Consider the following 26566-nt stretch of genomic DNA (forward strand, 5'->3'; position numbering starts at 1 on the left):
TAAAAGAGGGCCTTGGTACTTTATGTGCTTATTTAGAAATTGAATTTGGGTTTTTTTGGGGGGGAAACTTAGAATCTTTCCTGGAAGAAAAGTACTTGATTATTTTCTATAGTTCAAAAACCAGTACTTGCTTTTATAAGGACCTGACAGTATTTCATAATTTTTGCTGTAGGGTGAATGATGTCTCTGAGCTTAAATCATTTGACACTGACATGGAACTTTTATGAACTTACTTCTTTTTTCCCATTGCAGTTGTAATAAAAGATGGAGGCCACCACCAGCCTTGACCTAGTACATTTTCTTTACAAAATTAATAGTGAAATAATTGTATTACTGTCTTATTTCAATAGAGTTGGATTTTGTTTTCTGTTGATGATAAGCAGCACAATTCTACGGTAGTACCTGACGATCTAAGCATGCAGTTTTTAAATGATGAAATCAGAAAGGCTTCATGTCTGAACTCTCCAATCAGGCAGTATACTGAGCTACAAGTGTGTCACAGCTGGTTCAGAGCTTTTGTCCATGACTGCCTTGAGATTTTGAAATCTTATTGTGGTTGACTGGTTGTTGTCTTTGATTTTTTTGAGAAACATGACATACTCTAGTACATTTCGATGAGCCCTTGTTGCTGGAGGTAACAGTTGTCTTGCTGCATTTTAGAAGTGCCCAGAAGCACCTGTAGAACTGCAGTGGATAGAAAACAGGGAAATAAATTAACAAGATGCTCTGTATAATATATATCAATGTTCTAAAACTTGCTTTGGGGAAGCCATTATATCCATTATAAATATGCATAAGAGAGATTTGCATGTACTTCTTTCAAATATATGCAGAAAATCTGACTGCTTGGGGTCTTCAAGAAAAGATTTGGGAACTAATACAGCAATTATTTTTCAACTCCCATGACTGAAAGGTGATGATTTAAATTAATTTACCATGAGAGCTTTTGCATGAAAAAAGAATAATTTTGCTATCTGTTTGACATGTGAAGGTAGTCAGCCTATTGTAACATAAGCATAAAATAGTGCGTTAAACAGAGATTATTTAAGTTGTAAAACATCGAAGACTTAGATTATTACCTTTGTTTGTGACATCTCAGTTATTGACTGATCTCTTTTAGTGTGATCTGCATTGAACCATGTAATTTGGAATGTGTGGAATATAAGAAACACATTGCATTGCATTGTCTCCTGCAAAACATCACAGGAGAGAATGAAAATGTGTTACTGAAGCAGAAATGTATTATTAGCATTACTATCACTAGTAATTCAAGGTTTAATTTGGACTTAATGTCCTCCTCCACCTACTCCAGCAAACTGCTTGAATGTTTCCCTCAGGTTCACTTATTGCAGTTTCCTGAACTAATCTGAGTCCTGGCATAGATGCTAGGGGTAGGAGAGAGGCCATTTTCCTGTAATTTGATTCATGTTTAACTTCAAAGTAGGATGACCTTTGTATTATACCCTCAGTGTACAGGGGAAAAACTTTTAAGTTGGTTGATTGATACAATCTTGAATATTGGCACTAGCAGGGCAACAGGGAGATATTCTCCTTCCTGCCTCCATCACCTGTGCTATGACTTCTATTACTCGAAAAATTATATTTTCAAATTACATAGCATCTGTTCTAAAAAGGACCCATGGTGCCTCACAACACAATCGAATAAAAAATAGCACATATCAAATTCCAGACAAAATAATTATTAAGGGTCTGATTATCGAAATGTGCATCCTGATTGAAGGCGGCGGTAGACATCTTACTGCCCTCTAGCAGCCAATCGAGTTGCACATTTTTAGAAAAAATTGAGTGAGGATGGATGCCTACATTGTAGTGTGTCTACGGAGATACATAGGGAAGTGGCCTTGGGCATGCTTAAGCATCCCTAAACATCTCCATAGGCATGAGACAGACACCTTTAAAATAGGCCTGGAAAATGCTGGCAAAGTTCAACGATGTAGACACGATTATCTTTAGGATGCTTATGCGTGATTGAGACACGATCGATGGCCACCTCTTCGGTGACCACCATGATCAGCATATAAAGAATCAGGCCGTTACTACCTGTTCCTCCATCCCCTTTTGCAAGAAGCATGTTTCTATCATATCAATCCCTGAAATAATAATTGTTGCCCCTTCAGGAAAGACTTGTCTGAAGGTGACCTACCTCCTCAACAGTTAGATTTTATGACCATCTTACAAAGACATCATTAGCAAGGGAGGGGGAGCTGGACTAAACGTACCAGAATAACAACAAAGAGATAAATAGGCAACATAGAAGAGGTAAAGATGGAATGAGTGGAAAGAGATTTAATGCATGGTGAAAAATCAAGAGAATGTTGAAAGGAGAACTTGAAGGGCCTCAAATTTGTTGCTGGGATGCCCTCAAGATGGGCTCTAGAGTGATGGGCGGTGTCAGAAACTGGGTGAGTGGAAGGCGAAAGAGGATAGTAGTCAAAGGAGATCACTCTGAGGAAGGGATGCTAACAGTGATGTGCCTCAAACTTCTATTATTGGGCCTGTTCTTTTTAACATTTTTATAAGTGATATTGCTGAAGAGCTGTCCAGTAAGATTTGTCTCTTTGCAGATGATACCAAAATCGGTAATAGAGAAGACACCCTGGATGGTATGAATAACATGAAGGAAGACCTAGCGAAGCTTGAAGAATGGTCTGAAATTTGGCAGCAAAAATTAAATGCTAAGAAATGCAAGGTCATGCATTTGGGCTGCAAAAACCCAAAGGAACAGTACAGTTTACGGGGTGAAGAACTTAAGTACACAACAGAAGAGCGGGACTTGGGTGTGATTGAATGTGATGATCTGAAGGTGGCCAAACAGGTTGAAAAGGTGATGGTGAAAACTAGAAGGATGCTAGGGTGCATAGAAAAGGTATGACCAGTAGGAAAAAGTAGGGATTGATGCTCCTGTATAAGACTCTGGTGAGACCTCATTTAGAATATTGTGTGCAATTCTGGAGACTGCACCTTCAAAAAGATATAAATAGCATGGAGTCGGTCCAGAGGAAGGCTACTAAAATGGTGCGTGATCTTCATCATAAGGTGTATGGGGACAGACTTAAAGATCTCAATATGTACAGTATACTTTGGAGGAAAGGCAGGAAAGGGGAGATATGATAGAGACATTTTAAATACCTACAAGGTGTAAATGCACATTTGTCAAGTCTCTTTCATTTGAGAGGAAGCTCTGAAATGAGAGGGCATAGGATGAAGTTAAGAGTTGATAGGCTCAGGAGTAATCTAAGGAAATACTTTTTTACAGAAAGAGTGGTAGATGCATGGAACAGTCTCCCGGAAGAGGTGGTGGAGACAAAGACTGTCTGAATTCAAGAAATCAGGGGATAGGCATGTGGGATCTCTTAGAGAGAGGAAGAGATAATGGTTACTGTGGATGGGCAGATTGGATGGGCCATTTGGTCTTTTTGTGCTATCATGTTTCTGTGCTTCTATGTGGGATGTTGCCTTACCTACTTTGATGCTGAGGTGGGTGAGGGAGATTGGGACCCACAAAAGGCTGTGTATTAGCCATCAGAACTAATATAAAACTATTTTTTCTAGTTAATAACCATCTACTAATTTTGCCCCTGTGCTAATCAATTAGCATGTGACAATGCCTCAGGTGGGGAAGGGGTAAAACGTGGACCTGACGGACCTCGTGGATCTAAACCCATACGGCCTTAAAAATCTGAGGTCCGTGTCCATCCGTGTCCATGGCGCTTGTAGTTTCTGTCGCTGACAGACCTTGATGAGATTTTAGCACTGATGGATCCGTCTCAGCATAGGGAGGGAAAAGTGTTAAGATCCGTCAGCGCTAAAATCTCTTCGAGGTCTGTCAGAGCCAGAGACTCGTGCTGGAGTTTGGAGACTTCTTTTCCATAACGCACGTCCAAAACCTATGTCCCCGCACTCTTGCCTTCTGCTCTGCTGCTCCAGCACTAGTTTCTGGCTCTGACAGACCTCGAAGAGATTTTAGCGCTGACGGATCCTAACACTTTTCCCTCCCTATGCTGAAATGGATCCGTCAGCGCTAAAATCTCATCAAGGTCTGTCAGCGACAGAAACTACAAGCGCCAAGGACACGGACCGACACGGACCTCAGATTTTTATGGCTGTACGGGTTTAGATCCGCGAGGTCCGTCAGGTCCTTGAGGTCCGTGTTTTACCCCTTCCCCCTCGGGTGCTAGCTGATTATCACTGTCACCCTGACTCTCCACACCCTAACACACCCCCTTTGAGGAAAATAAAAAAATATATTTTTAGCATATGGTATACATGTGCAAAAAGGTAAATTTACCACAGGATGCCAACACATGTTCCATGTAAAACTTTTTAACATACAGTAAGTGTGCACTAGCACTTACTGCAGTTTAATAAAATGATCCCTTAGTTCTGTTGAATACACAGAAATAAAGGTTAACAAAAAATACGATGACATTTTGTTGAACTACCCAGCTTGTAGGTAATTTTCTTCAAAATATGCTTTTGATTCAGTATCAGTATTATACTCAGCTACCCAAGCTATAAAAAAAGCATGAGTCTGCTAAAAGCTAGACCTTATTCACCCATTATTTTACCTAGTCTTTGATCTTGCATTGAGTGAACACTGGAATAAGAAAGGTTTCATAGGGGGTGGGGGAACTAAGTATCTCTTCTAAAGTGAAAATTGGCAGCCAGTATTTAGTTGTTTTTGAAAAGTCTTCAATATAGAGAGTGTTAGGAAGAAGAGCATCAGACCTCATCCGGAATCAGTCTCTCAGTGCATATTTGGAACGCATTCTTATCTTATTGAAGAGGTACAGCATTGGGCTTTGTCACACACATTTCCTTCTGATAAGTAATGCGTTTTTTTTGCAAGTTAATGGTTTGCAAAGAGGCTGAAGTTTAACTGACCTTACTGTTAATTATTAGGTGAAACTGGGAGGACTTATAAACCAGAAATATAATTGCTGGTAATCTGCCTTCTTCGTAAACAGTCCAGCAATAAACCCTGAGACTATATGAGAACAAGCAATCATAATTCTTTCACCAAAACCACTTCTCGTATGCAGTGTCAACATTCTGTCCAAATGAGAAACCCATCAAGGAGAAAGAGGTCAGGCTAACATGAGGACAATAAGGTGGCAATTCTATAATTGCATCTTGGTCAAGGTACCCCAATGCCATTGGGCTTAGCACCAATTCTATAACAGCATCTAGGTGCTAAGATTTCCTTATAAAATATTGGTGTAAGTCAGTATTGGCACACTCCTATTTAGGTGTGCCTTTATATGCCGTGTCAATGGCAGATGTGAGCTAGTTTATTTATTTATTTGGTGCATTTAGATGCATCAAGTGATGCACCTAGTTTATGGGGCTCATAATAAAAAAAAAAAATCTAAAAAGCAGCCTAAATGGGTACTTGGACGATCAAAAAGCCTGATCGTCCAAATACCCATAACCAAAGCTGGTTTTAGACGTATCTAACACCAGCTTAGGCCTTTCTCCTGCCTCTAAACGCATAGAGCGAAAAGAGATGTTTTTACAGGAGGGGAAAGGGCAGGAGGTGGGCCAACCTAGACATAGTCATATAGCAGGTATAACCAAAACCTAAAACAGGCTGCCTAGTCGGCACTTATACGTTTTGACTTAGACCAAGTCAAAACAGATATAAGTGCCGAAAAAGGGGCCACTGAGCTGTGTTTGCAGCTGAAGCGCCGGGAGTGGGACTGTAGAAGACAAACAGAAATAGGGATGGAGGTGTGGTAGACCCTGATCGATTTTCAGAGGACTGTGTTCATGAGGATCTGGCTAAACTAAAGGTGGACAAAGCGATGGGGCTGGATGCTGTACATCCGAGAGTAGAAGGAACTTAGGTAATTTCCGGTAGATCTGCTGGCTGACCTTCTCAATGCTTCTCTAAAGTCAGGAGTGGTACCTGAGGACTGGAAAAAGTCAGATGTGGTCCCTCTCCACAAAAATGGAAGTAAGGAAGAAGTAGGAAACTACAGACCGGTAAGTCTGACTTCTATGGTAAGTAAATTAATGGAAACACTTTTAAAATAGAGAATAGTGAAGTTTCTGGAATCCAGTAGGACCCGAGGCAACATGGATTTATTAGAGGCAGGTCTAGTCAGAAAATAGATCAATTTCTTTGACTCGGTGACCAGAGAACTGGATAGAGGGAATACACTAGATATGTTGAATTTAGATTTTAGAAAAGCCTTTGACAGGCGTCTAATAAATAAACTGAGTAACTTGGGTATGTGCTCCGAAATTTATTATTTATTTATTCAAAAACTTATATACCGCATACAACTATGCAGTTTCCATTTCACATACATAAAATCTTGTTTCCCTCCTATTATCACATATAACATAGACATGACATGTTGTAATAGGGATGAACTGGGTGAGAAAATGGTTGAGTGGAAGGTGACAGAGGGCAGTGGCCAATGGAGATTGCTCAGAGGAAAGGGATGTTATCAGTGGTATGCCTCAAGGTTCAGTTCTTTGGATTTGTTCTTTTTAACATTGTTGTAAGTGATTTTGCTAAAGAGCTGTCGGGTAAGATTTGCCTCTTTACTGATACCAAAATCTGCAATAGAGTAGACACCCCTAATGTTGTGGATAACATGAAGAAGGATCTAGCGAAGCTTGAAGAATGGTCTGAAATTTTACAGCTAAAATTTAGTGGAAAGAAATGCAAGTGTAAGCATTTAGGCTGCAAAAAACCTGAGGGACCGGTACAGTTTAGGGAGTGAAGAACTTTTATGCACAAAAGAGGAGCGGGACTTGGATGTGATAGGATGTGATGATCTTAAGGTGGCCAACCAGGTTGAAAAGTTGATGATGAAAGTTAGAAGGATGCTTGGGTGCATAGGGAGAGGTATGACCAGTAGGAAAAAGGAGGTTTTGATTGATCTTGTATAAGGCTACGGTGAGACCTCATTTAGAATATTGTGTACAATGCTGAAGACCGCATCTTCAAAAACATATAAACAGGTTGGAGTCAGTCCAGAGGAAGGCTATTAAAATAGTTGGTGGTCTTCATCATAAGGTATTTGGGGACAGATTTAAAGACCTCAATATGTATACTTTGCAGGAAAGGCAGGAGAAGGGAGATATAATAGAGACGTTTAAATACCTATTTGGCATAAATATGCATGAGGATAGTCTCTTTCAGCTGAAAGGAAACTCCAGGGTGAGAGGGCATGGGATGAAGTTAAGAGGTGATAGGCTCTAAGGAAATACTTTTTTATGGAAATACTTTTTTATGGAAAGGGTGGTAGATGTATAGAATAGTCTCCCAGTAGAGGTGGTGAAGACAAAGATTGTATTTGAATTTAAGAAAGCATACATGAGGCTTATGGGATCTCTTATAGAGAGGAATAGATAAAGAATGCTGCAGAAGGGCAGACTGGATGGGCCATTTGACCTTTATCTACCATCATGTTTCTACCCATCGACATCATTTACCTCGATTTTCAAAAGGCTTTCGACAAGGTGCCACATGAAAGGCTGCTTAGGAAGCTGTGGAACTACGGGGTGGGAGGAGATGTGCACAGATGGATCAAGCACTGGTTGTCGGGTAGACTGCAGAGGGTTGGAGTAAAGGGCCAATATTCTGACTGGCGGGGAGTCACAAGCGGTGTGCCACAGGGATCGGTGCTGGGGCCGTTACTCTTCAACATATTTATCAATGACCTGGAAAAAGAGGCAAAGTGCGAGGTCATAAAATTTGCAGATGATACCAAACTGTGCGGCAGAGTTAAGTCCAGGGAGGAGTGTGAGGACCTGCAAAGGGACCTGGAGAAGCTGGAGGACTGGGCAGACAAATGGCAAATGCGCTTCAATGTGGAAAAATGCAAGGTCATGCATATAGGGAAAAAGAATCCGTTGTTCAACTACAAAATGGGGGGGGCATTGTTGGGAGACAGCAGACTTGAGAGAGACTTGGGTGTGCTGGTGGATGCATCACTGAAGCCATCTGCACAGTGCGCAGCAGCCTCGAAAAAAGCCAACAGGATGCTGGGCATCATAAAGAGGGGCATCACAACCAGGACGCGGGAAGTCATCATGCCATTGTATCGAGCGATGGTGCGTCCGCATCTGGAATACTGCGTTCAGTATTGGTCGCCATACCTCAAGAAGGACATGGCGGTGCTTGAGAGAGTCCAAAGGAGAGCGACGAAACTGGTAAGAGGGCTGGAACACTGCCCATACGCCGAGAGGTTGGATAGGCTGGGGCTCTTCTCCCTGGAAAAAAGGAGGCTCAGGGGAGATATGATAGAGACCTTCAAGATCATGAGGGGCATAGAGAGGGTGGATAGGGACAGATTCTTCAGACTGAAGGGGACAACAGGTATGAGGGGGCACTCGGAGAAACTGAAGGGAGATAGGTTCAAAACAAATGCAAGGAAGTTTTTTTTCACCCAGAGGGTCGTGGACACTTGGAATGCGCTGCCGGAGGAAGTGGTCGGGCAGAGTACGGTACAGGGATTCAAACAGGGATTGGACGGATTCCTGAGGGACAAAGGGATCGTGGGATACTGAGAGAAGTATCCAGGAAATAAGTATAGAAACCCGACCAGGTCGTGCATGTGCAAAACCGGAGGGTTAGGACTTCGATGGGAAGATAGGACTTCAATGGGAAACCAGGGTGGCAAGGGGGCCCCTTCTGGTGATTCAGACAGGTGACCTGTTTGGGCCGCCGCGGGAGCGGACTGCTGGGCATGATGGACCTATGGTCTGACCCGGCGGAGGCACTGCTTATGTTCTTATGTTACGTTCCACCCTCCTATGTGGCTGCATCAGGGGCTTCGAGTAGTAATAGAAGCTGAGTCAGGTACACACTTATCAGCACAACTGCTCGTATGCAGCACTCTAATTCACAGCTTTGTTTTATGGAGTGCTGGATTTTACAGAGCTTGTGGACTGTTTGCCTGTTTGGTTTTTTGCACACCTAAATTTAGTCATGTTTCCTGGGCATAAATGCCATTCTATAAACTTCATCTAACTTTAAACATGGTTTATAGAATAGTGATTTTTTTCGGCATTGATTTTTTTGGGGGGGCTTCATATATAGAAGTTAGCCTTGACTTTCTAGGGCTAATTTAATGATGTTAGCCACTGAAGTTTCTGCCGGACTCAAAAGATATTCAGCTAAGACCTGCATAAGTGTCATAAATTGATATGGTCAAGAAATTTAGCATAGCTGAGTTTAAAATGGGTCAGACAATTTACTGGAGAAAAAGTTCATAAACCATTACTAGCCAGATAGACTTGAAGAAAGCCACTGCTTATTCCTGGAAGTGGCCATTCAATGGCATCTATGATTGTAGCAGGTTTCCAGGTCTTGCCGCGTCTGTGTAGAAAGAACCAACGTTTCAGCCATCATGATGTGGCTTTCTTCAGGGTATGCTGTGAGATCTGCAGTGTGTCTTTATATATATATATAGTGGGTTTAGTGACCTGAATGAGAACAGGGCAGTCTGTGGGTCAAGAAAGATAATGGCATCTAGGATTGTGAGTGCATCAGTTCCTTGGAATCTGCCTAGTGATTCCTAGTGACCCAGGTTGATCACTGTGAGAGTTGATGCTGAGCTCGATGGACCTTTGGTCTGACCCAGCATAGAAAATCTCATGTTCTTGATTGAGCTGGTTACAGTTATGGTAAAGGGTAACACTGGCTCTGTGGGCTAGTGGGTGCTGAGCAACTCCAATGCTGAGCAACCTCATTCATGGTGTCCAGGAGGGATTTTTGTATTGTGTTTGCCACCCCAGTATTTTGAAATATATGTATCTATGACTGTGAGTGCATACAAAGCTCTATTAATAAATAAGGACTGGACTATGTTGGTTTTAGATATTACAAACACTTATCTAGATCTAAAAGATTTTGAACAGGATCAGGGTTTAGTGTTGCCCTGTAGGCACCTATTAGCTTGAAAACATAGCAAATCATAGGTGGATGTTTCCAGGATGCTTTTAAGCCAAGAGAGTAACTTGGCTACATCATATTTTCAATGCAGCCAGCTATATACAGTTGGTTATGTGTAAGCAGATTCACAGAAGAAAATACTTTAGGAGGCAATATTTTAGCCAGCTAGCCAGGGTGTGGTTGAAAATTAGCTTAAATCTAACCAGATCTAATGCAGCCAATTATCTTGCCACCTACACTTTTATTGAAAATTCTTTCTTATAAATTTTCTCCAATTCTATAGTTAGGGAAAACAATAAAACTTGGGGCTCCTTTTACAAAGGTACGCTAAGCGTTTTAGCACGCGCTAACCATGCGCTAAACGCTAATGTGTGCATGTTAGTCTATGGATGCGTTAGCGGTTAGTGCTCACTAAAACGTATAGCGCACCTTAGTAAAACAGGGGGCTAATGAATCATTTCCTATATTACTTGCTAAAATTTCATTAGTTACATTCAGTGACTTTATTTATGGAAAGATCAGAAATCTGTAACTTTTTCTTTAAAAGTTTATCTCATATTCCTTCCAGTGAAAAATGTTATTAGATATGATGCATATCATTGTTTATCAGATAGTGGCATTCTGACTGGCCAAACTGGTAGCCTTTAGCAGTGTAGCAGAAGGCTGAATAACTGTAAGCATTCCAGTCGGGCATGTGTCAAATTAATGATTTAATAAGACATCACCCATTCAGTGATATTTTACAGGAAAGACTTGAGGCCTAGAAAAATGCCAAGGTTATCAGAATTTAGACCATTTATTGAATGTACTCTCAAATTAATAAGTGGAGCATTTATATTGATTATTATTCTTTAATTTCAAAGAACATTGAGGTTGACTGATACACTATAAATCTGAAATTGTGGAATATCTACTATGTGATTTAATCCATTGATACAAGTAGTAAGTGGGTTTTATCTTTTTATGATAAAAATATCCAGGACAACAATGTTAATTATAATCATTCCCTAGGGAAAATATCATGAGAATCATAATAGAAAATGTAACATAGGCTGACAACTTATCATTATAAAACAGGAAGTCTTGACACCAAGGTCTTCCAGAGAATAGTATGGGTGGTGAGGCCGCATAGGGCATAAGAGATATGTACATGCATACGTACACAGTTTTTGCAAATGCATGGATCTAAAGAATTTAAACATTATCGGACAGGAAGGCCTATTTTATAATATCTATTGAGATTTGCGTACCTGTTTGTTCAGGAATATGTAGATCATTGGATTATACACCGTACTGCTTTTTGCAAGAACTGAAGGAATAATGCTGGTGGCTGGAGAGATAAGACCAGGCCTTCCAAATGTAGCCATAAGTGCCACAATGCCATAGGGTAACCAGCAAATTAAAAAACATATGACCATGACAATCACCATAATGAGCACACGTTGCTCCCTTGTCTGGTTTGCCACTTTGCTTATACCATTCACCTGGAAAAGATGAGAAATTTGCAATTATGATCCTTTTCCTCTGCATCAGTGTCAGAACCAGAGAATTGTCCATTCTCAGTTGAAACTGCAGGATGAGCTATCTACCCCTTTTAATAGGGAGGTGGTAATAATCATTAAGTAATATGAAAGCAGGAATTGATACTACAACATCTCCACCCTCTTTGCTATTATTTAATAGGTGTGCACATTATGACTGGGATACGTGACCGTCTCTGAGTTTCTTCTGGATTTGAACCCACCACCTGAGGAAGATGGAAGAAGCAGACTTAACCACTGAGCTACATCAGCTGCCAAAAAATAAGAATATGTGCTGAATTTCTTCTGGATTTGAGCTCACCACATTATGGCTGGACATCTTGTCATGCCTACAACTTTTTAATGTTGCTTAAATGTGCAGTTATTTTAATTTCATGCCCCAAATGCATATTATGAAGATGATTCTGTAAATCACTTTCCGCATGTAAAGCATGTTTTACACATGGTAAATGGCAATTATAAAACTGTGCAGTGACATACACAAGTGCACTTGCCAAAAAGAGCGGCATTATTTTTATGTGTTTCCACATATGTATTTCTGTTGGCTTACTTAGGGTAGAGTTGTGATAGATGCAGCTCATAAAATATACAAGTATACATGTACAGCACATACACAAATATATACTTTCTTTCCCAGATTCTATATATATGGAACTGAAAGGGGAACTCAGGCCCTGATTCTATAAATGATGCCTAAAGTTAAGTGCCTAGATTGGTGCGCCTAGCTAATCTAGGTACCTAACTTAATTTTTTAAATTGGCTTTCAGTGCTGTTAATTGAAAGTACCATAAAAAAAAAACAACCTAATTTTAAAAAACATTAAAAAATTAATTTGGTGATAGTCCTCTAATTTGGAGGGCGTCTACCACTTTGAGGTGTCTACTCCAAGGCACCTACCAGCAAATAGGCGTGGTTAGGGGTGGATTCATGGCAGATTTTGTGCGTGGTTTGACTTAGGCATCAGTAGGCACCTAACTTGGGTACAATTATTTAGACCAAGAAAACACTGGTCTAAATTATCAACGTGGGCTACTGTTAAATCAGGTTATTTTTCTACAAGTTGGGGTATTTTATGCAAAATAAGCTGACTTGTGGTAAAATAATCCAACTTTACAGTGTCTCTCATGGATAACTTCCCCCTTATTTTTATAAAAAAAATTTTCCACAAAGTTACAAATGAGCAGATCCAACACCACTTCAGTTGACGGACGGATGGAAACAAAGGTATGACATTATAAATGACTTCACTGGTGCCCATATTTCAACATATTTATCCACGTCTAAATTTTGCAGCAAACCACATCTTGTACAGGTAGTTGTCGACTTATGACCGCAATTGGTTCTGACTGCTAGGTTGTAAGTGGATCTGGACATAAGTCGGCCTATATTAAATTAAGGCAAGAATATTAGACTGGGTAATGATATTTTAAACATTTTAATCATCTTAAAGCAATCTGTTAACAACATTTTCTTTCTTCAGAGAGCGGAAGTCGCGTCGTAAGGTCGAACAGTCGTAACTTGGATAGGTCGTAAGTCGACGACTACCTGTATTTATCTGAGCTGATCAAATTCCAGCAAGAATGGAATTAATCTTTCTATTATCTTTCCATTCAGACATGAGAGTCTTAATAGCAATATCACACAGTTTCATGTGACTATCTGTCATATAACCCCCTTTTACAAAACTGTAGTGTGGTTTTTAGCGCTAGCCTTGGCGGTAACAGCTCCGACGCATCAAAGCTGTTACTGCCGAAGCCAGCACTAAAAACCATGCTATGGTTTTGTAAAAGAGAGATAGGTAAACATAACAGACTCGCATAATAACTTGAAAAGAAATTGCAAATCTCATAAGTGAAATCATACATTTTGTCTCATATCACTGACCCAAAAAGTCACAAATTGCATGTGTAACATACAAGTTTTGAGATCACAAGTCTGACATGATCTCTTTATTACCCCATTTGGCCTCAACAGGATCCACATTGCCCTGTGCAGCAGAAAAAAAAATGAATTCTGTAATATAGAATCAGAAGCTAGGGGGCAATCTTTGTTCAGAAAAGGATCATTGCTCACTTGTTAATTATAAACTAACTTCATGTGTCCATAAACACTCTACTGAAGATATGTAGACTACTGTAGTATTTTATAAAATCTAGAGGTCATTTTCCTCTCTTTTTGTACACCTTATAATATCATTAGTCCAACTGATTGGGTGGGGGAGAGAGACATGACATTATTTGAAGTCAAGAAAGATTGAAATTGATATCTTTAAATGCTTGCAGAGCTGACAATAAGTTTCTATATTGTAATTTAGAAAAAGAACAGTTATATGGGTCAATATTCAAAACTATTTAAATAGTTAAAAGCCTCCTACATATTTAAATCACTTGTGCCTACCTAGCTACTGATATTCAGTGGCACTTAACTGGATCATGCCCTAAATATTGGCATTCACTGGCCATGTCCCAAGTAGGCAGGTCAGGTGCATTACAGGGGGCAGAGCTGGGGAGGGGGCCAGGAGTTATGAGGGTGTCAGACATATTCACTGCCAGCACTTGCAAAGCTAACCTGCATATGAGCCCACATGAAAAGCAGTTCTAACTTTTCCCATTTAGCTATGTGTGTGCTGGCACTGACTATCAGCTAGCATCCACATAACATCTGGGTACTGGCCTGTGACATACAGTGTCCTGCTTTACTTCCCTTTCACCCTGGCAAGCTGCAATCACCCTCCAAACCCCTCCAAATGAGCTCTGACACCCCTCCCAACAGCCCCAGCTCATAGACCGGACCACTCTCCTCCAGTTAGAATTGCTGTCCCCTTCCCCCCCCCCCCCCAAATATTAGTGGTAGTACCAAAACATTTCCACTAGAGGTTGCAATGGCTACTGTTACTATGGAGCCAAGGGCAGGTGTGAGGGATTTGTATAGGATCAAGAGGTTTAATCAATATTGGTGGTGCCCAAGCACCTACAGAGTTGGCTCCTATGTCTTGGCAGGAGTTCTAACTCTCGGTGATGACCTTTATGGACTTGGACATTGCTTCCCCTTCTGCAATAGGGAATGAATGTCCATATTTTTAGTCCACATAGGTCCCATCCAGAACACATGCAGACTATGTCTCCTTGCTAAATGTACTTTCTTTTGGTATAGAAATTCATATCTTGGCTTTGAAAAATCTGGATTTGCACATCCATGCAATTTGGACATCTAATTATCTAAATAATCTAGAACACAAATAGTGGCATAGCAAGGGAGGTTGGTGCCCAGGATACTGGCACCTGGCATCACCGCTCCATGTGCCTGCCCATGCTTCCTATCCACTTGAGCGCCCCCACCCTTCCTCTCCACTTGAGTACACCCCCCTCCCCACGTACCTCTTGAAATGTTCGCAGGCACGAGCAGCATCTTCCACCTGCTGCTCACACCGGCCTCGGCTCTCTTCTGATGTCATGTCCCGGTCCTGCGACCAGGAAATGATGTCAGGAGGGAGCAGAGACTGGTGCAAGCAGCAAGTGGAAAATGCTGCTCATGCCAGTGATATTTAAAGAAAGAGGATAAGAAGCACCAGCAAACCCCTGCAAAGATGGCACTCAGGGTGGTCCACCCTCACCCCTTACTACGCCACTGAGAATAGGGCTTCTAAAATAAGCACCACAGACATCTTCATGTCTTTATAAAATGAAAGCACCAATCATGCATACATTGTAGCTAAAATGAAGCCACAGATATTTATGCTTGCTCAGAAGCTGGTGTAAATGTTGTGTAAAGTGCATGAATGCACATATTTTAAGAAGTGTGTACATAAATCATGACTTCATCCAAACTCCATCCCACAACGAGCTTATTCATTTTCTTTTACTAATGGGATAATTTTGTAAGTGGTATTTTACCCTCCTATGCTGTCATATACACCCAAAAAATAGTTCATAGAAGTAGTATTTCAATCCCCCAAAGTAACCCGCTCAACTATGTAACTCTTCTGCAAATGTCCAGATAACCTCTTATTTAATCCGCCTTGAACCGCAAGGTAATGGCGGAATAAAAGTTACTAATGTAATGTAATTTCTAAACTGATGTCTCCTATTCATCAATTTTCATTGTCTCTCTACAGATATTACTACTGCCAATTTTCTTTGAGTTCTCTAGTAGTTTAAGGAAATTCTAGAACTAGGTGCTTGTGGGTAGGTGCCCCTTTGTATGCATATATGCACAAAATATGACACACTTTCTCAAAAAAGTTAAGAAATTTATAAAAAATGAAGGCAGAAAAAGGTCATATGGCCTATCCAGTCTACCAATCAATGCCATCTACTAACCCTTCCTCTCCCTTAGAAATCCTATGTACTTCTCCAAAGATTTCTTAAATTCAAATACAGTTTTAATCTCTACCACCTCCACCTGGAGACCATTCCACGAATTTACCACCCTTTCCAAGAAGAAGCATTTCCTTAAGTTACTCTTGAGTCTGCCCCTCTTTCACCTTCATCCTATGCCTCCTCATTCCAGAGCTTCGTTCCGATTTAAAGAGGCTCACCTCCTGTGCATGTATGCCATGGAGGGATTTAAACATCTCTATTATGTTTCCCTCTCCTGCCTTTCTTCCAATGTATATATATATATATATATATATATATATATATATATATATATTGAGATCTTTAAATCTTAAGGTTGTGTGTACACTTCAGTGCACATAGCTGATGAGTGTGTACAGTTTAATTAATTGGCTTAATCAGCACTGATAATTGTCAATTAACACCTGTTAACTAATGCTAATTGGTATCAATTAGAAGTTATGCACACAATTTGGTAGGTGAATTGCACAAAGGGCTAGATTCACTAAGCAAACCGATCGTGTACCGATCGGTTTGTGACCCGATTTTCCTCCGATCCGATTCACTAACCTCTGTGCCGATCCGATTTGTGCATGCAAATGAGGGGAAACAGCATGCAAAGTAGGCAGGGATGGGATTCACTAAACAAATTTGGGACACCGACTGGGCTGGCCGATCAACAGAAGAAGTGACTGCTGGGGACCAGTCGCTCACGTCCCAGCTGACTCTCCTGCTCCATTGCCGCCCTGCTCTCTGTCTCAATCTTCCAGCCCTGCTCCATGCCCCGATCTTCCAGCCTTGCTCTCTGCCCCGAGCTCTGCCCCGACTCTCCTGCCTTGATTTCTGCTCCGAATCTCCTGCCCTAATCTTCCAGCCCTACTGTCTGCCCCGAGCTATGACCCAACTCTCCTGCCCTGACTCGAGCCCGTGTTTTTAACCTGCTTTAAACCCATGGGTTAAAATCACAGGCTTGCAAGTAAAAAGTATTTTAAAAATTCATGGACATCAAACGCATTCGCAGACCAACTACAGGCGAAGTGGATGGTCTGCGCATGCGTCTGGATTGCTGAAGAGCGATCCGTGAGGTTGGTGGGGGGAGTTCCTCCAATCGCCCCCATTTGAATACAGTCCCATTGGGAACTAGTCGGCCTGCATCGGATCGAACACAGAGCAGACTGACTCGGCCAAGTTAGTGAATTTAGTCCAAAGTGTTCTACAATAGAAGGAAGAGAGGGAGACTAAGTACAAATCACGCAGGAAGCAAAGCAAAAAAAAAAGCACAAAGGGCCTGTTTCTATAAATGGCATCAAGGTTATCAAGGTGCACCTGCAAGGTAGAATGCCACAATTAAAATATGTGCTGGGTTTTGAACCTATGAGCTCTGGAAGATGGGAACAGGGCTTTTACCCTTTGAGCCACAACAGCTTCCACTAATATCTTTCTTCTTCACATCTGATATGATAGCTTAGGGATCTGCTAAGCTATGATTTTCTCAGGTATTTTCACAGCACATATTTTAATTGTGGCATTCTACATTGCAGGTGCACCTTGATGATCTCACAATGAGGTCAGTATTGTGCAGCTGCATACCTCCATTTGAAATGAAGTAGAAGCCATGCTAAGGCCTGTGTCTGTTTTTAAGCTTTTGCAAATGAAGTTATGTATGCAATCTATATATTTTTTTTTCATGTGCTTTCTTTGCTTTCAAAAAATGAGCTGATTGGAGCACTGTTTAGTCACAAAAAAGGGTAGCTTTTTTAGCAAGAAACCTAAAGCTATGTTTTTCATGTGCTGTGCTTCAGTTAATGGATGTTTTCATCTAATTAGCAAATAGCATTGCTTTTTGTCCATAAAAATAGAAGGTTTTGCATGCAATATATCTATTTTGATGTGCCCCGTTTATGTGGTGCCTTATTAAATGTATTTTGAGCTTAATAAAGCAAAAATAAATCCCAGAGAGCTATTTAGCAGATCGCATTAAGGGCGTCCAAAGAGTGCCTAAGTTCCATCCACAGAACTCAGATCTATTTGAAGCCCAAACTAAGCTCAAAAGTAGACCTGTTTTACATTTGCCTACAATATAGGCATAATATGAATGCCCTAGGTCGCTCAGCATTGTGTAAATGAATCGAAGGATGCCCATATTGAATCATCACCCAAACCACGCCCATTCCATGCCAACGCCTATTGAGTTAGGCACGAGTTTTAAACATGGGTATCCATGAAATTGTGGCTGTGTCTACAAAGTGGCATCTACATCCTTTGGACGCCACAGTGCCAATTATTGCTCGTTAAGGCTCTTAAATGGCTTATTAACCAATTAGTTTGGACACCTAATTCACGCTCAGCGTGATTCAGGTGCCCTTTACAGAATCAGGGGCGAAGGTTGCCAATGGGCCAAGTGTTCAGGATATACAAAATGAATATGTATGACAGTATGATAGATGTTTACATGCTTATTGCATGCATTGGATTCAAATCTCTATCATACCTATTCATCAGGAGTCTCCTGAAAACCTAACCTGTTTGTGATCCTTGAGCACTGAGAGTGAAAACCAAGGACATACAATATGTTGTCTGAGATTTTTTCCTCCTTTAAATTCATATATACATGAAGATTTGGGTTTTTTCATAATAATTATTGTGCTTAAATATAAAAAGTGAGTGATTTTGGGGAAAAAAATATTGAAGAATGGTGGTGTTGCATAAAAAGTAATTTAAAAAGACAGCCAATCAGTTCATTACATATTACTGTTGGAGATATAGCTACCTGTAGGTATTAACATGGTCTGCTTAGCTCACTTCAGATGGAATAGTTAGTTTTAATGGAGTTGGCCTACATTACAATGTCATAGCCAAAGGGGGCCTTGGGGGGGTCTGCCCTCCCCCCTCCCCTCCCCCCATCCGGTAAATGGCTGGTGAGGATGCCAGAGGCTAGCCAGTCAAAGAAACTCACTGCTAAACCAGTCATGACCTGAGCATGCTCAAAGAGTCCCAGTGTTGGTGACTTGAGGCACACTGCCGACTTTCTTTTTACTGCAGCAGGATGATGATGAGGGGAGCATCTCAGAGAAATTCCCTTGGCTGGCAGGGCTTTGGCACCCCCTCCAGTAAAGGTAGTACTCGTATTTTTAACATGTATAGGGAGGGGAGAGGAAATGATATGATTTCAGTATACGTTGTAAGTGCTGTTTAAATGTAATTGTCATAATACTTGTTGCACTTTGTAAAAGTTCAGTTATAAAATTAATAAGCAATATTTGCAACATGTTTGGGGAGGGGAGAAGAAATGTGTTGCCCCAATTCCCCCTGCTCTCCTCAAACCCTCACCCCCCCCCAAAAAAAAAAAAATGGAGGACTGGTTGAACTCCTGCTACATTAATATGTGATCCAAGCCCCAAATTATAGGCCTCTATAATCCCCAGAGGTTACACTCACTCTTTAGGTATCGCTCCCTCTATCCTCATGACAATTTGATCCCAAATCATGTACTATTGCATTAGATGTTCATACTGTCCAAAAGGTTACAATTGCAGAGTGCCTCAAAGAAAATATTCCATCTCATGACTTAAGCTAGACACCAGTCAATAGACAAAGTAAATCTCACTTACCTGCCGAATTGCAAATAGCAGTTTTCCATAGCAGTAGACTATGACAGAAAAAGGAATTACAAGGCAAAAGAGGAAGAGACATATGATATAAGATGTATTGTTGATATCTCCTGAGTGCCAGTTCACTGAACAAGTTGTTCCTGTTCCTTCTGGGCCATAGCTACTCCAACCAAACAATGGTGGTAATGTCCATAATAAAGAGTATACCCAGGACAGACATATTCCAATATAGGCCTTCCTGTAGTTTGTGACGTCTGCTTTGGTAGTTCTCATCATAGTGCAATACCGTTCATAGGAAAGCACAGATAGAGATACAAGGGACACAGTACCTGAAATAAATACAGTACTATTGTTACTAAAATATGTTTCTTTGTTTTTAGGACATACTCTTTCCATGTGGAGGGCAATCCTATACAAAAGTACCTACTTGGAACCTATTCTATAAGGAAAAGTAGACTCCTATTTTCCTTTATAGAATACTAGCATAACCATGCATATTCACTTGTATGTGTTTAGGCCTGAGCACTTATGCTGGCCACAGAGCTTGCTCTCTAACACTAATCAAAAGGCATCTTATCTTCCAGTGAAGATGAGATGAAAATTATAAATTAGAAGAAACTGAACAGTCAGAGGAAATGGATTCAAGGAATAGAAGATAAACCGGACTAGGATAAAAGGATGAGTAGAGAAAAGCAGAAAGTAGAGAATGAAGAAGGGAAAGGTAAAATAAAGAGGCAAAAGGGAAAGTAAAAGTAAGCAATTTTTTTTTAAGGATTAGACAAGTAATTGGGGAACAAATGATAGAAAATTGGATAAATAAGGAAGAAGTGTGAAAAATAATACAGTTCTCATTTAGTTGTTCTTCAGATTTGAATAAAACATAAACAGATTGCATTTCAAAGACTTCTACAAACATTTAAATTAGTTTTAGCCTCATGATGGAAAGCAGGTATGTGAAAAATGAAATGAACTGTCAGCTACAATATAACTACAAATAAGAGAATACACAAAACACTGAGGCCCTCTTTTACTAAGCTGCGGTAGAGGTTTCTGTCACTGCCCGGGGTGCTAAATGATTCGACACTGCTCCAACACTCGCAGGAATTCTATGAGCGTCAGAGCAGCATCAGAGCATTTAGCACTTAGGACCACGGTAGAAACCTTTACCACTGCTTAGTAAAAGGGGAGGCGGCGGTGTGTGTGATTTTTTTTCAAGTTTGAAATTATTATTTTTAGTTTATTATTAAAAATCCTGAAATCATTTTCTTTTTTGGCAGTTTACTTAAGAATTGATTATGTGCTTATAAATTTTGTATATAGTTTTAAAAGAGTAAAGGGACCTCTTAATAAGCCATGCTAAAATGTGGCCGTCGCTCCTTTTAGTCAATTGGTTTTCCACATGCTGAAGCCACTTGTTTTAGCATGGATCCAAAATGGACAACAATGCCTTTTTTTCTATTAATGATCACACGCTAATTGCAAAATTAGTGAGTGATCATTAGCGCATGAGCCTTCAACGTCACCTATTTAGTAGATGTTAATAACTCCTGTGCTAATCAGTCAGGTGAACTAATGTCCATGTACTAACTGATTAGCACAAGGCATGCCTACTCTCTGCTACCAAACACACACCCTATGCTAAAATATGACATGCATTTTTCAGCACATGGGAAACATTCACTGAGCCTAGTTTGTGTGTGCCACCTGAGTGCATGCTATAAGTGCCATTTTTAGGCGACAATATACATGTGTTAGTGCTTACTGCCACTTAGTAAGAGGGCCCCTATGTAAATGCACATTTTTATTTTGGAAAATATTCCATGGGTACAGAGGTCCCAAAAACTTTGCACTTGCTATTAAATTGAATCTGTGTTACTCTCCAATCTTGTCCTAAATGAGATCCTAGTGATAACTCTCCTGAATTCAAAACAGTGTCTGTATGCAGTGGAACTTTGCATGAGCTAGGAGCCAGATTGAATGAGTGCAATTTTCAGAAGTTAGTTCATCTAGCTAAATTGCAATTTACTTGGATAAAGGACAAGCTCCCCTCTGTCTAGGAGGAGCAGTGGCAACAAAAGGGCCGAGGCCGTTGCCCGAAGAGAGATGGGGGACAGGAGGGGAGGGGACATGGGGGGAAAGGGCGGAGCAAAGCAGGTGGGGGCCAATCAAGGACAGGGACATAGGCACAAGGGGCTGGGAGGGAGAGGATTAGGCGACCAGAGCAGGAGTGGAGGCGGCAGTTGACTTTTGCTAGGGGAGCGTTGCAGCATTCCCTCACTCCCGCCCTCAATAGAAGCTCATCGCAGCTATAAATGTATAGGTGGAACATCACATTTGGGTTACAGGCATAGCAAATAGCCAAGAAGAAACACAGTGTTAACATTTGTTGACAGCAAAAGAAGTGGCAATAGATAGCATTGCAAAAGCAAGTTATGTGACTACTCAAAGAGGCATGTCTTCCTGCTTGGACGGTGGGGAGGCCGTGTGTTCGACAACCGAAATAAAAACTGTGAAATAAAAACTATATACAGGGATAACAATAAATATAGAAAAGCTATACAATTTTACCCTAAGACATATTTTTTTACATAAATGTGTCTTTAAAGCCTTTCTAAAACATTTAAAATTACTCTCAGAGATTACTGATGGTGGCAGACTTTTCCATGATTTTGCAGTTTGATATGCAAAAGTGGATGAAAACACTCTAGAACAGTGGTATTCAACTCAGTCCTCAGGGACCACCTGGCCAGTCGGGTTTTCAGGATATCCACAATGAATATGGATGACCGAGATTTTGAAGACCCGACTGGCCAGGTGGTCCCTGAGGACTGGGTTGAATACCACTGCTCTAGAATATCTCATTCCATGTACATTTGGAAATTTAAAAAAAAGAGGTCAGGCTTAAGTCATGAAGAACAACCTTATTAAAACAAGGTAAATTAATCATATATTTTGGTGCCTCTCCATAATAAATTTTAAACAATAAACAGGAAAACTTAAACCAGATTCTAGCTTCTACTGGAAGCCAATGCAACCAGTAACATAGTAAGGGGGGGGTCTGCCCTGGGCGCCATCTTGGTGAGGGTGCTTGCCCCTTCCAACACCTCCCCCTGCCACACGCCTTCACTCCCCCCATACCTTTATCTCTTTGACGGCGTGAGCAGCAACTCCAACCTACTGCTTGCGCAAGCGTCAGCTCTCCCTAATAATAATAATAATAATCAGTTTATATACCGCAGGGTTGTAAAGTTCTATGCGGTTTACCAAATTTAAAAAATACAATTTAAAGACGTTAGATAAGATTTAAAAAGTTAGATAAGCAGGTATTTAAGGGCTCCTTTTATGAAGGTGCACTATGGGTTTTACCACATGCATCAGATTAGTGCGTGCTAGCTGAAAATCTACCGCCTGCTCAAAAGGAGGCGGTAGCGGTTAGCACATGTAGCAATTTAGCGCGCGCTATCCGCACGTTAAGAACCTAGTGCACCTTTGTAAAAGAAGCCCTAAATGTAATACTTTCATAATCTAGATCAGTGTTTATCAACCGCCGGTCTGTGGGCCAGTGCCGGTCCACAGAAATTTCTTGCTGGTCCACGCCAGGCTGGCGAGATCAATGAGCTGCAATTTCCTGCCGGTCCATGCAGGACCGGCGAAATCATGATGAGCCTCTGACAGTGGCTTTCTCCCCTCCCAGCAGCTCTCAGTACTTGCCAGTGCAGCGGTTCACTTCTGCAGCGTTGGGGCTTTTGCTGAGTCACGGCCCGCCTCTGATGATGCAACTTCCTATTTCCTCAGAGTTAGCACAACCCAGCAAAAATCCCAAGGCTGCTTTAGTGAACTGTTGCACTGGCAATTACGGAGAGCTGCTGGGAGGGGAGAAAGCCACTGTTGGAGGCTGGGAAGCTGCTGGACAAGGGAAAATAAATGGACAGCTGCTACTGGACCTGGAGGGAGAAGGAGAGATGCTGCTGGGAGGGGAGGAGGGAAAAGATTCTGGGAAGCTGCTGGACAAGGGGAAAAAAGGGACATCTGCTACTGGACCTGGAGGGAGGGAGAAGGAGAGATGCTGCTGGGAGGGGAGGAGGTAAAGGAGGCTGGGAAGCTGCTGGACAAGGGAAAATAAAGGGACAGCTGCTACTGGACCTGGAGGGAAGGAGAAGGAGAGATGCTGCTGGGAGGGGAGGAAAGGGAAGGTAAGAGAGTTACTGCTGGACAGGGGGAGGAGGGAAGGGGAAGGAAAAAAGGAAAGAAACAGCTGGCAGGGAGATTAGAGGAGGGGAAGGGGTCAGGGTGGAATGGAGTGGAAGGCAGAGGAGGGGCGCCACCCCCCTGGGTGCCTCTCACCCTTGCTACACCACTGAATACAACTTTATAACATAATGTGAAATCTTAGCCCCTTTCCGTAGACTTGTTCAAAATTATGCTACATTAGATATGAAAGTGCAGGTTAGCATAATGTGATACACTAATTAGAGAATGACACAGGGACAAATTTTTCCCCATCCCTGCAGGATCTCAATTTCCCTGTCCCGTTCCCATGAGTTTTGACACTGTCCCTGTCCCATTCCTGTAAGCTCTACCTTAACCGCACAAGCCTTGAACACATGATTTTAAAGTGTTTGGGACTTGTACCGATGAGGATGGAGCTTGCAGGAATGGGGCAGGGACAGGAAAAGAACTAACGGGATGGGAAAATGAGTTCCCGTGGGGAGGGGGAAAAATTTGTCCCTGTGTCAATCTTGAACATTAATCAAAAGGCATACTGCTTTGCTGGTATGCTCTGAAAATATCTTGGTGCCAACAAATTTGCTGACATAGGAAGGGATGATATAGGAAGGGATGCCCTATAAATGTATAGGTGGAACATCACATTTGGGTTACAGGCATAGCAAATAGCCAAGAAGAAACACAGTGTTAACATTTGTTGACAGCAAAAGAAGTGGCAATAGATAGCATTGCAAAAGCAAGTTATGTGACTACTCAAAGAGGCATGTCTTCCTGCTTGTACGGTGGGGAGGCCGTGTGTTCGACAACCGAAATAAAAACTGTGAAATAAAAACTATATACAGGGATAACAATAAATATAGAAAAGCTATACAATTTTACCCTAAGACATAATTTTTACATAAATGTGTCTTTAAAGCTGAAACGACAAGGTCCCAGTTTATATTAGCCTGTTCTGCTGTCCTGACTACAGATGCATCCGGGGACAGAAAACACACACACACACAGATAGCCAAAGAGATGATGATTTTATTCAGAAGAACCATACATATTTATAGTCCCCCCCCCCCCTTTGTACATGCGCAGTCACAAGCTAATAATGGGTGTAGTTTATAGGGTGTAGTTAAAAATGGGTGTAGTTTATGGGTGTAGTATATTAGATCAGCTATCCACACTCATTTCATTACCTTCTGGTCCCACACTGCAGATTGAATTCTCAAGCAAAGCTTTAGGCGTCATTATTGACTCTACACTTTCATTTAATGACCATCTCAACACTCTGGTTAAAAAAAAATTGGTTTTTTAGTCTCCACATGTTGAGAAAAGTGAGATCCTGTTTCCACCAACAACAGTTTGCTTCTTTGTACAATCAATCATCTTACTGCAACTCCATCTATCTAACCAAGAAAAGTCTCCAAAGACTTCAGCAGATCCAGAATACTGCGGCTAGGTTAATCTTCGCAAAAAATAAATTTGATCATGTTTCCCCGCTTCTGTCAAAACTTCACTGTCTTCCAGTAATTTCTAGGGTTCACTTTAAGTGTGCCTGCCTAACATTCAAGATCTTGCATGGCATTCTTTCTCCTCTAATTCCACTATCTTGGAATTCTACAAGACCTGACACTGCCAGATCCATCCAAAAACTTAAACTATCTTTCCCCTCGCTAAAAGGCGTTATCTATGCTGGAAAATTAGGGAAATCTCTTTTATTCAAAATCACTGAGCTTTGGAATAATCTTCCTGTCCTGCTGCGGAATCATCTGGGCTCCTTCCAATTATTATGAAAGCATCTGAAAACTTGGCAGTTCTCAAAAATGTAAATCTCACTACCCTCTTTATAATCACTAACTCTTATTATGTTTTTCCTTCCTTATATTAAAGTTCCTGTAAACCGTGCCGAGCTCCATCTCTACGGAGAGGATGTGGTATATAAACTTAAGGATTAGTTTAGTTTAGTTTCCGGGAAAGTTTATAGCTCAAAAAACTCAATTAAATTAAGTGTTGATAAAGCAGGAAGGTAACAAAAATAAAAGCTGCAGTTTCCGTGTTTAACAGAAGGAGAGATGCACAAGCATAAACAAGCATCAGCTTTACAAAGATCTATCTATGAGGGGGTGCTGAAAAGTTCTCAGCCCAGCCAAGAGGAGAATGACGGATATGGTTCAATCAGTGCTCTGAAACAATGTCAAAAACATAGAATTTTGTTTCTGCAAATTGGCACTTAATGAAATTAGATAACTCTTTTCAGCTACAGTGGCAAAATAACACTCAGAATTTAAGAAGCTGGTTGGTTGGGCTGAGAACTTTTCAGCACCTCTCCCAGTTTTCAGATGAAAGCCTGAATGAGGTTAGTGAATGTGTGAGTAATAACCATATATCAGAGAAAACCTGTAGCAGAAAAAGAAAGTCACAAAAGAATCTAGTGACAGCACGAGAAATTAACAGCACGAGAAATTAACTTTGTAAATACATGGTTTAAAAAAAGGCAAAAACATTGAAAATGTTGAGTAGGATACAGCTGGGCTGCAACACACATACATAGAATACAGCAAGTGTCTGAAACTTACCAAACAGGGTATTGACAAATCCATACCAGATGCAACCGGCTTCCCCTATCAGCCAGCGTCCTTGTATGCTAGCAGCAAAACTAAAGGGAGTCCCCACAATGCAGACCATTAGGTCGCTGGCAGATATATTCATCAGTAGCATGTTAATGGGAGTCCGAAGCACTTTATACTGGCAGAAAAGGATTAGCACTAAGAAGTTATTAGTGATACCTAAGCTTCCTATAATACCAAGGAAAACAGCTATGATGAGGCTGCAAGTGGAGCTCAGAGTCTGCTGTTGTCTACCCTCATCTTGGCTTATGCTGCTGCTGTTAGAAACACTGCCATTGGGGCTAAAATCAAGAGCAGCCAT

At 41.1% G+C, this 26566-nt stretch overlaps 1 protein-coding gene across 1 annotated transcript; it reads right to left on the reverse strand.

Moving 5' to 3' along the window:
• Positions 1-26566, reverse strand: LOC117366435 (pinopsin-like). The gene is made up of 5 exons (XM_033957772.1): positions 26215-26566; positions 19424-19752; positions 11185-11418; positions 1080-1190; positions 1-684 (listed from the first exon to the last, which is right to left on the reverse strand). Exons 1-5 carry the CDS (start codon positions 26564-26566, stop codon positions 508-510), a joined length of 1203 nt encoding a protein of 400 aa, XP_033813663.1. The 3' UTR covers positions 1-507.

The sequence above is a fragment of the Geotrypetes seraphini genome, chromosome 9 (genome assembly GCF_902459505.1).
Source record: "Geotrypetes seraphini chromosome 9, aGeoSer1.1, whole genome shotgun sequence".
Lineage (NCBI taxonomy): Eukaryota > Metazoa > Chordata > Amphibia > Gymnophiona > Dermophiidae > Geotrypetes > Geotrypetes seraphini.

Excerpts from the sequence above, each read along its gene's own strand:
- LOC117366435 (XM_033957772.1), bottom strand. The coding sequence starts at position 26,566 with ATGGCTGCTCTTGATTTTAGCCCCAATGGCAGTGTTTCTAACAGCAGC. Across the intron at positions 1,191-11,184 it reads ACATATTCCTGAACAAACAG|GAGACAATGCAATGCAATGT; the intron begins GTACGCAAATCT and ends GATGTTTTGCAG. Across the intron at positions 685-1,079 it reads CTGAGATGTCACAAACAAAG|TTCTACAGGTGCTTCTGGGC; the intron begins GTAATAATCTAA and ends TATCCACTGCAG.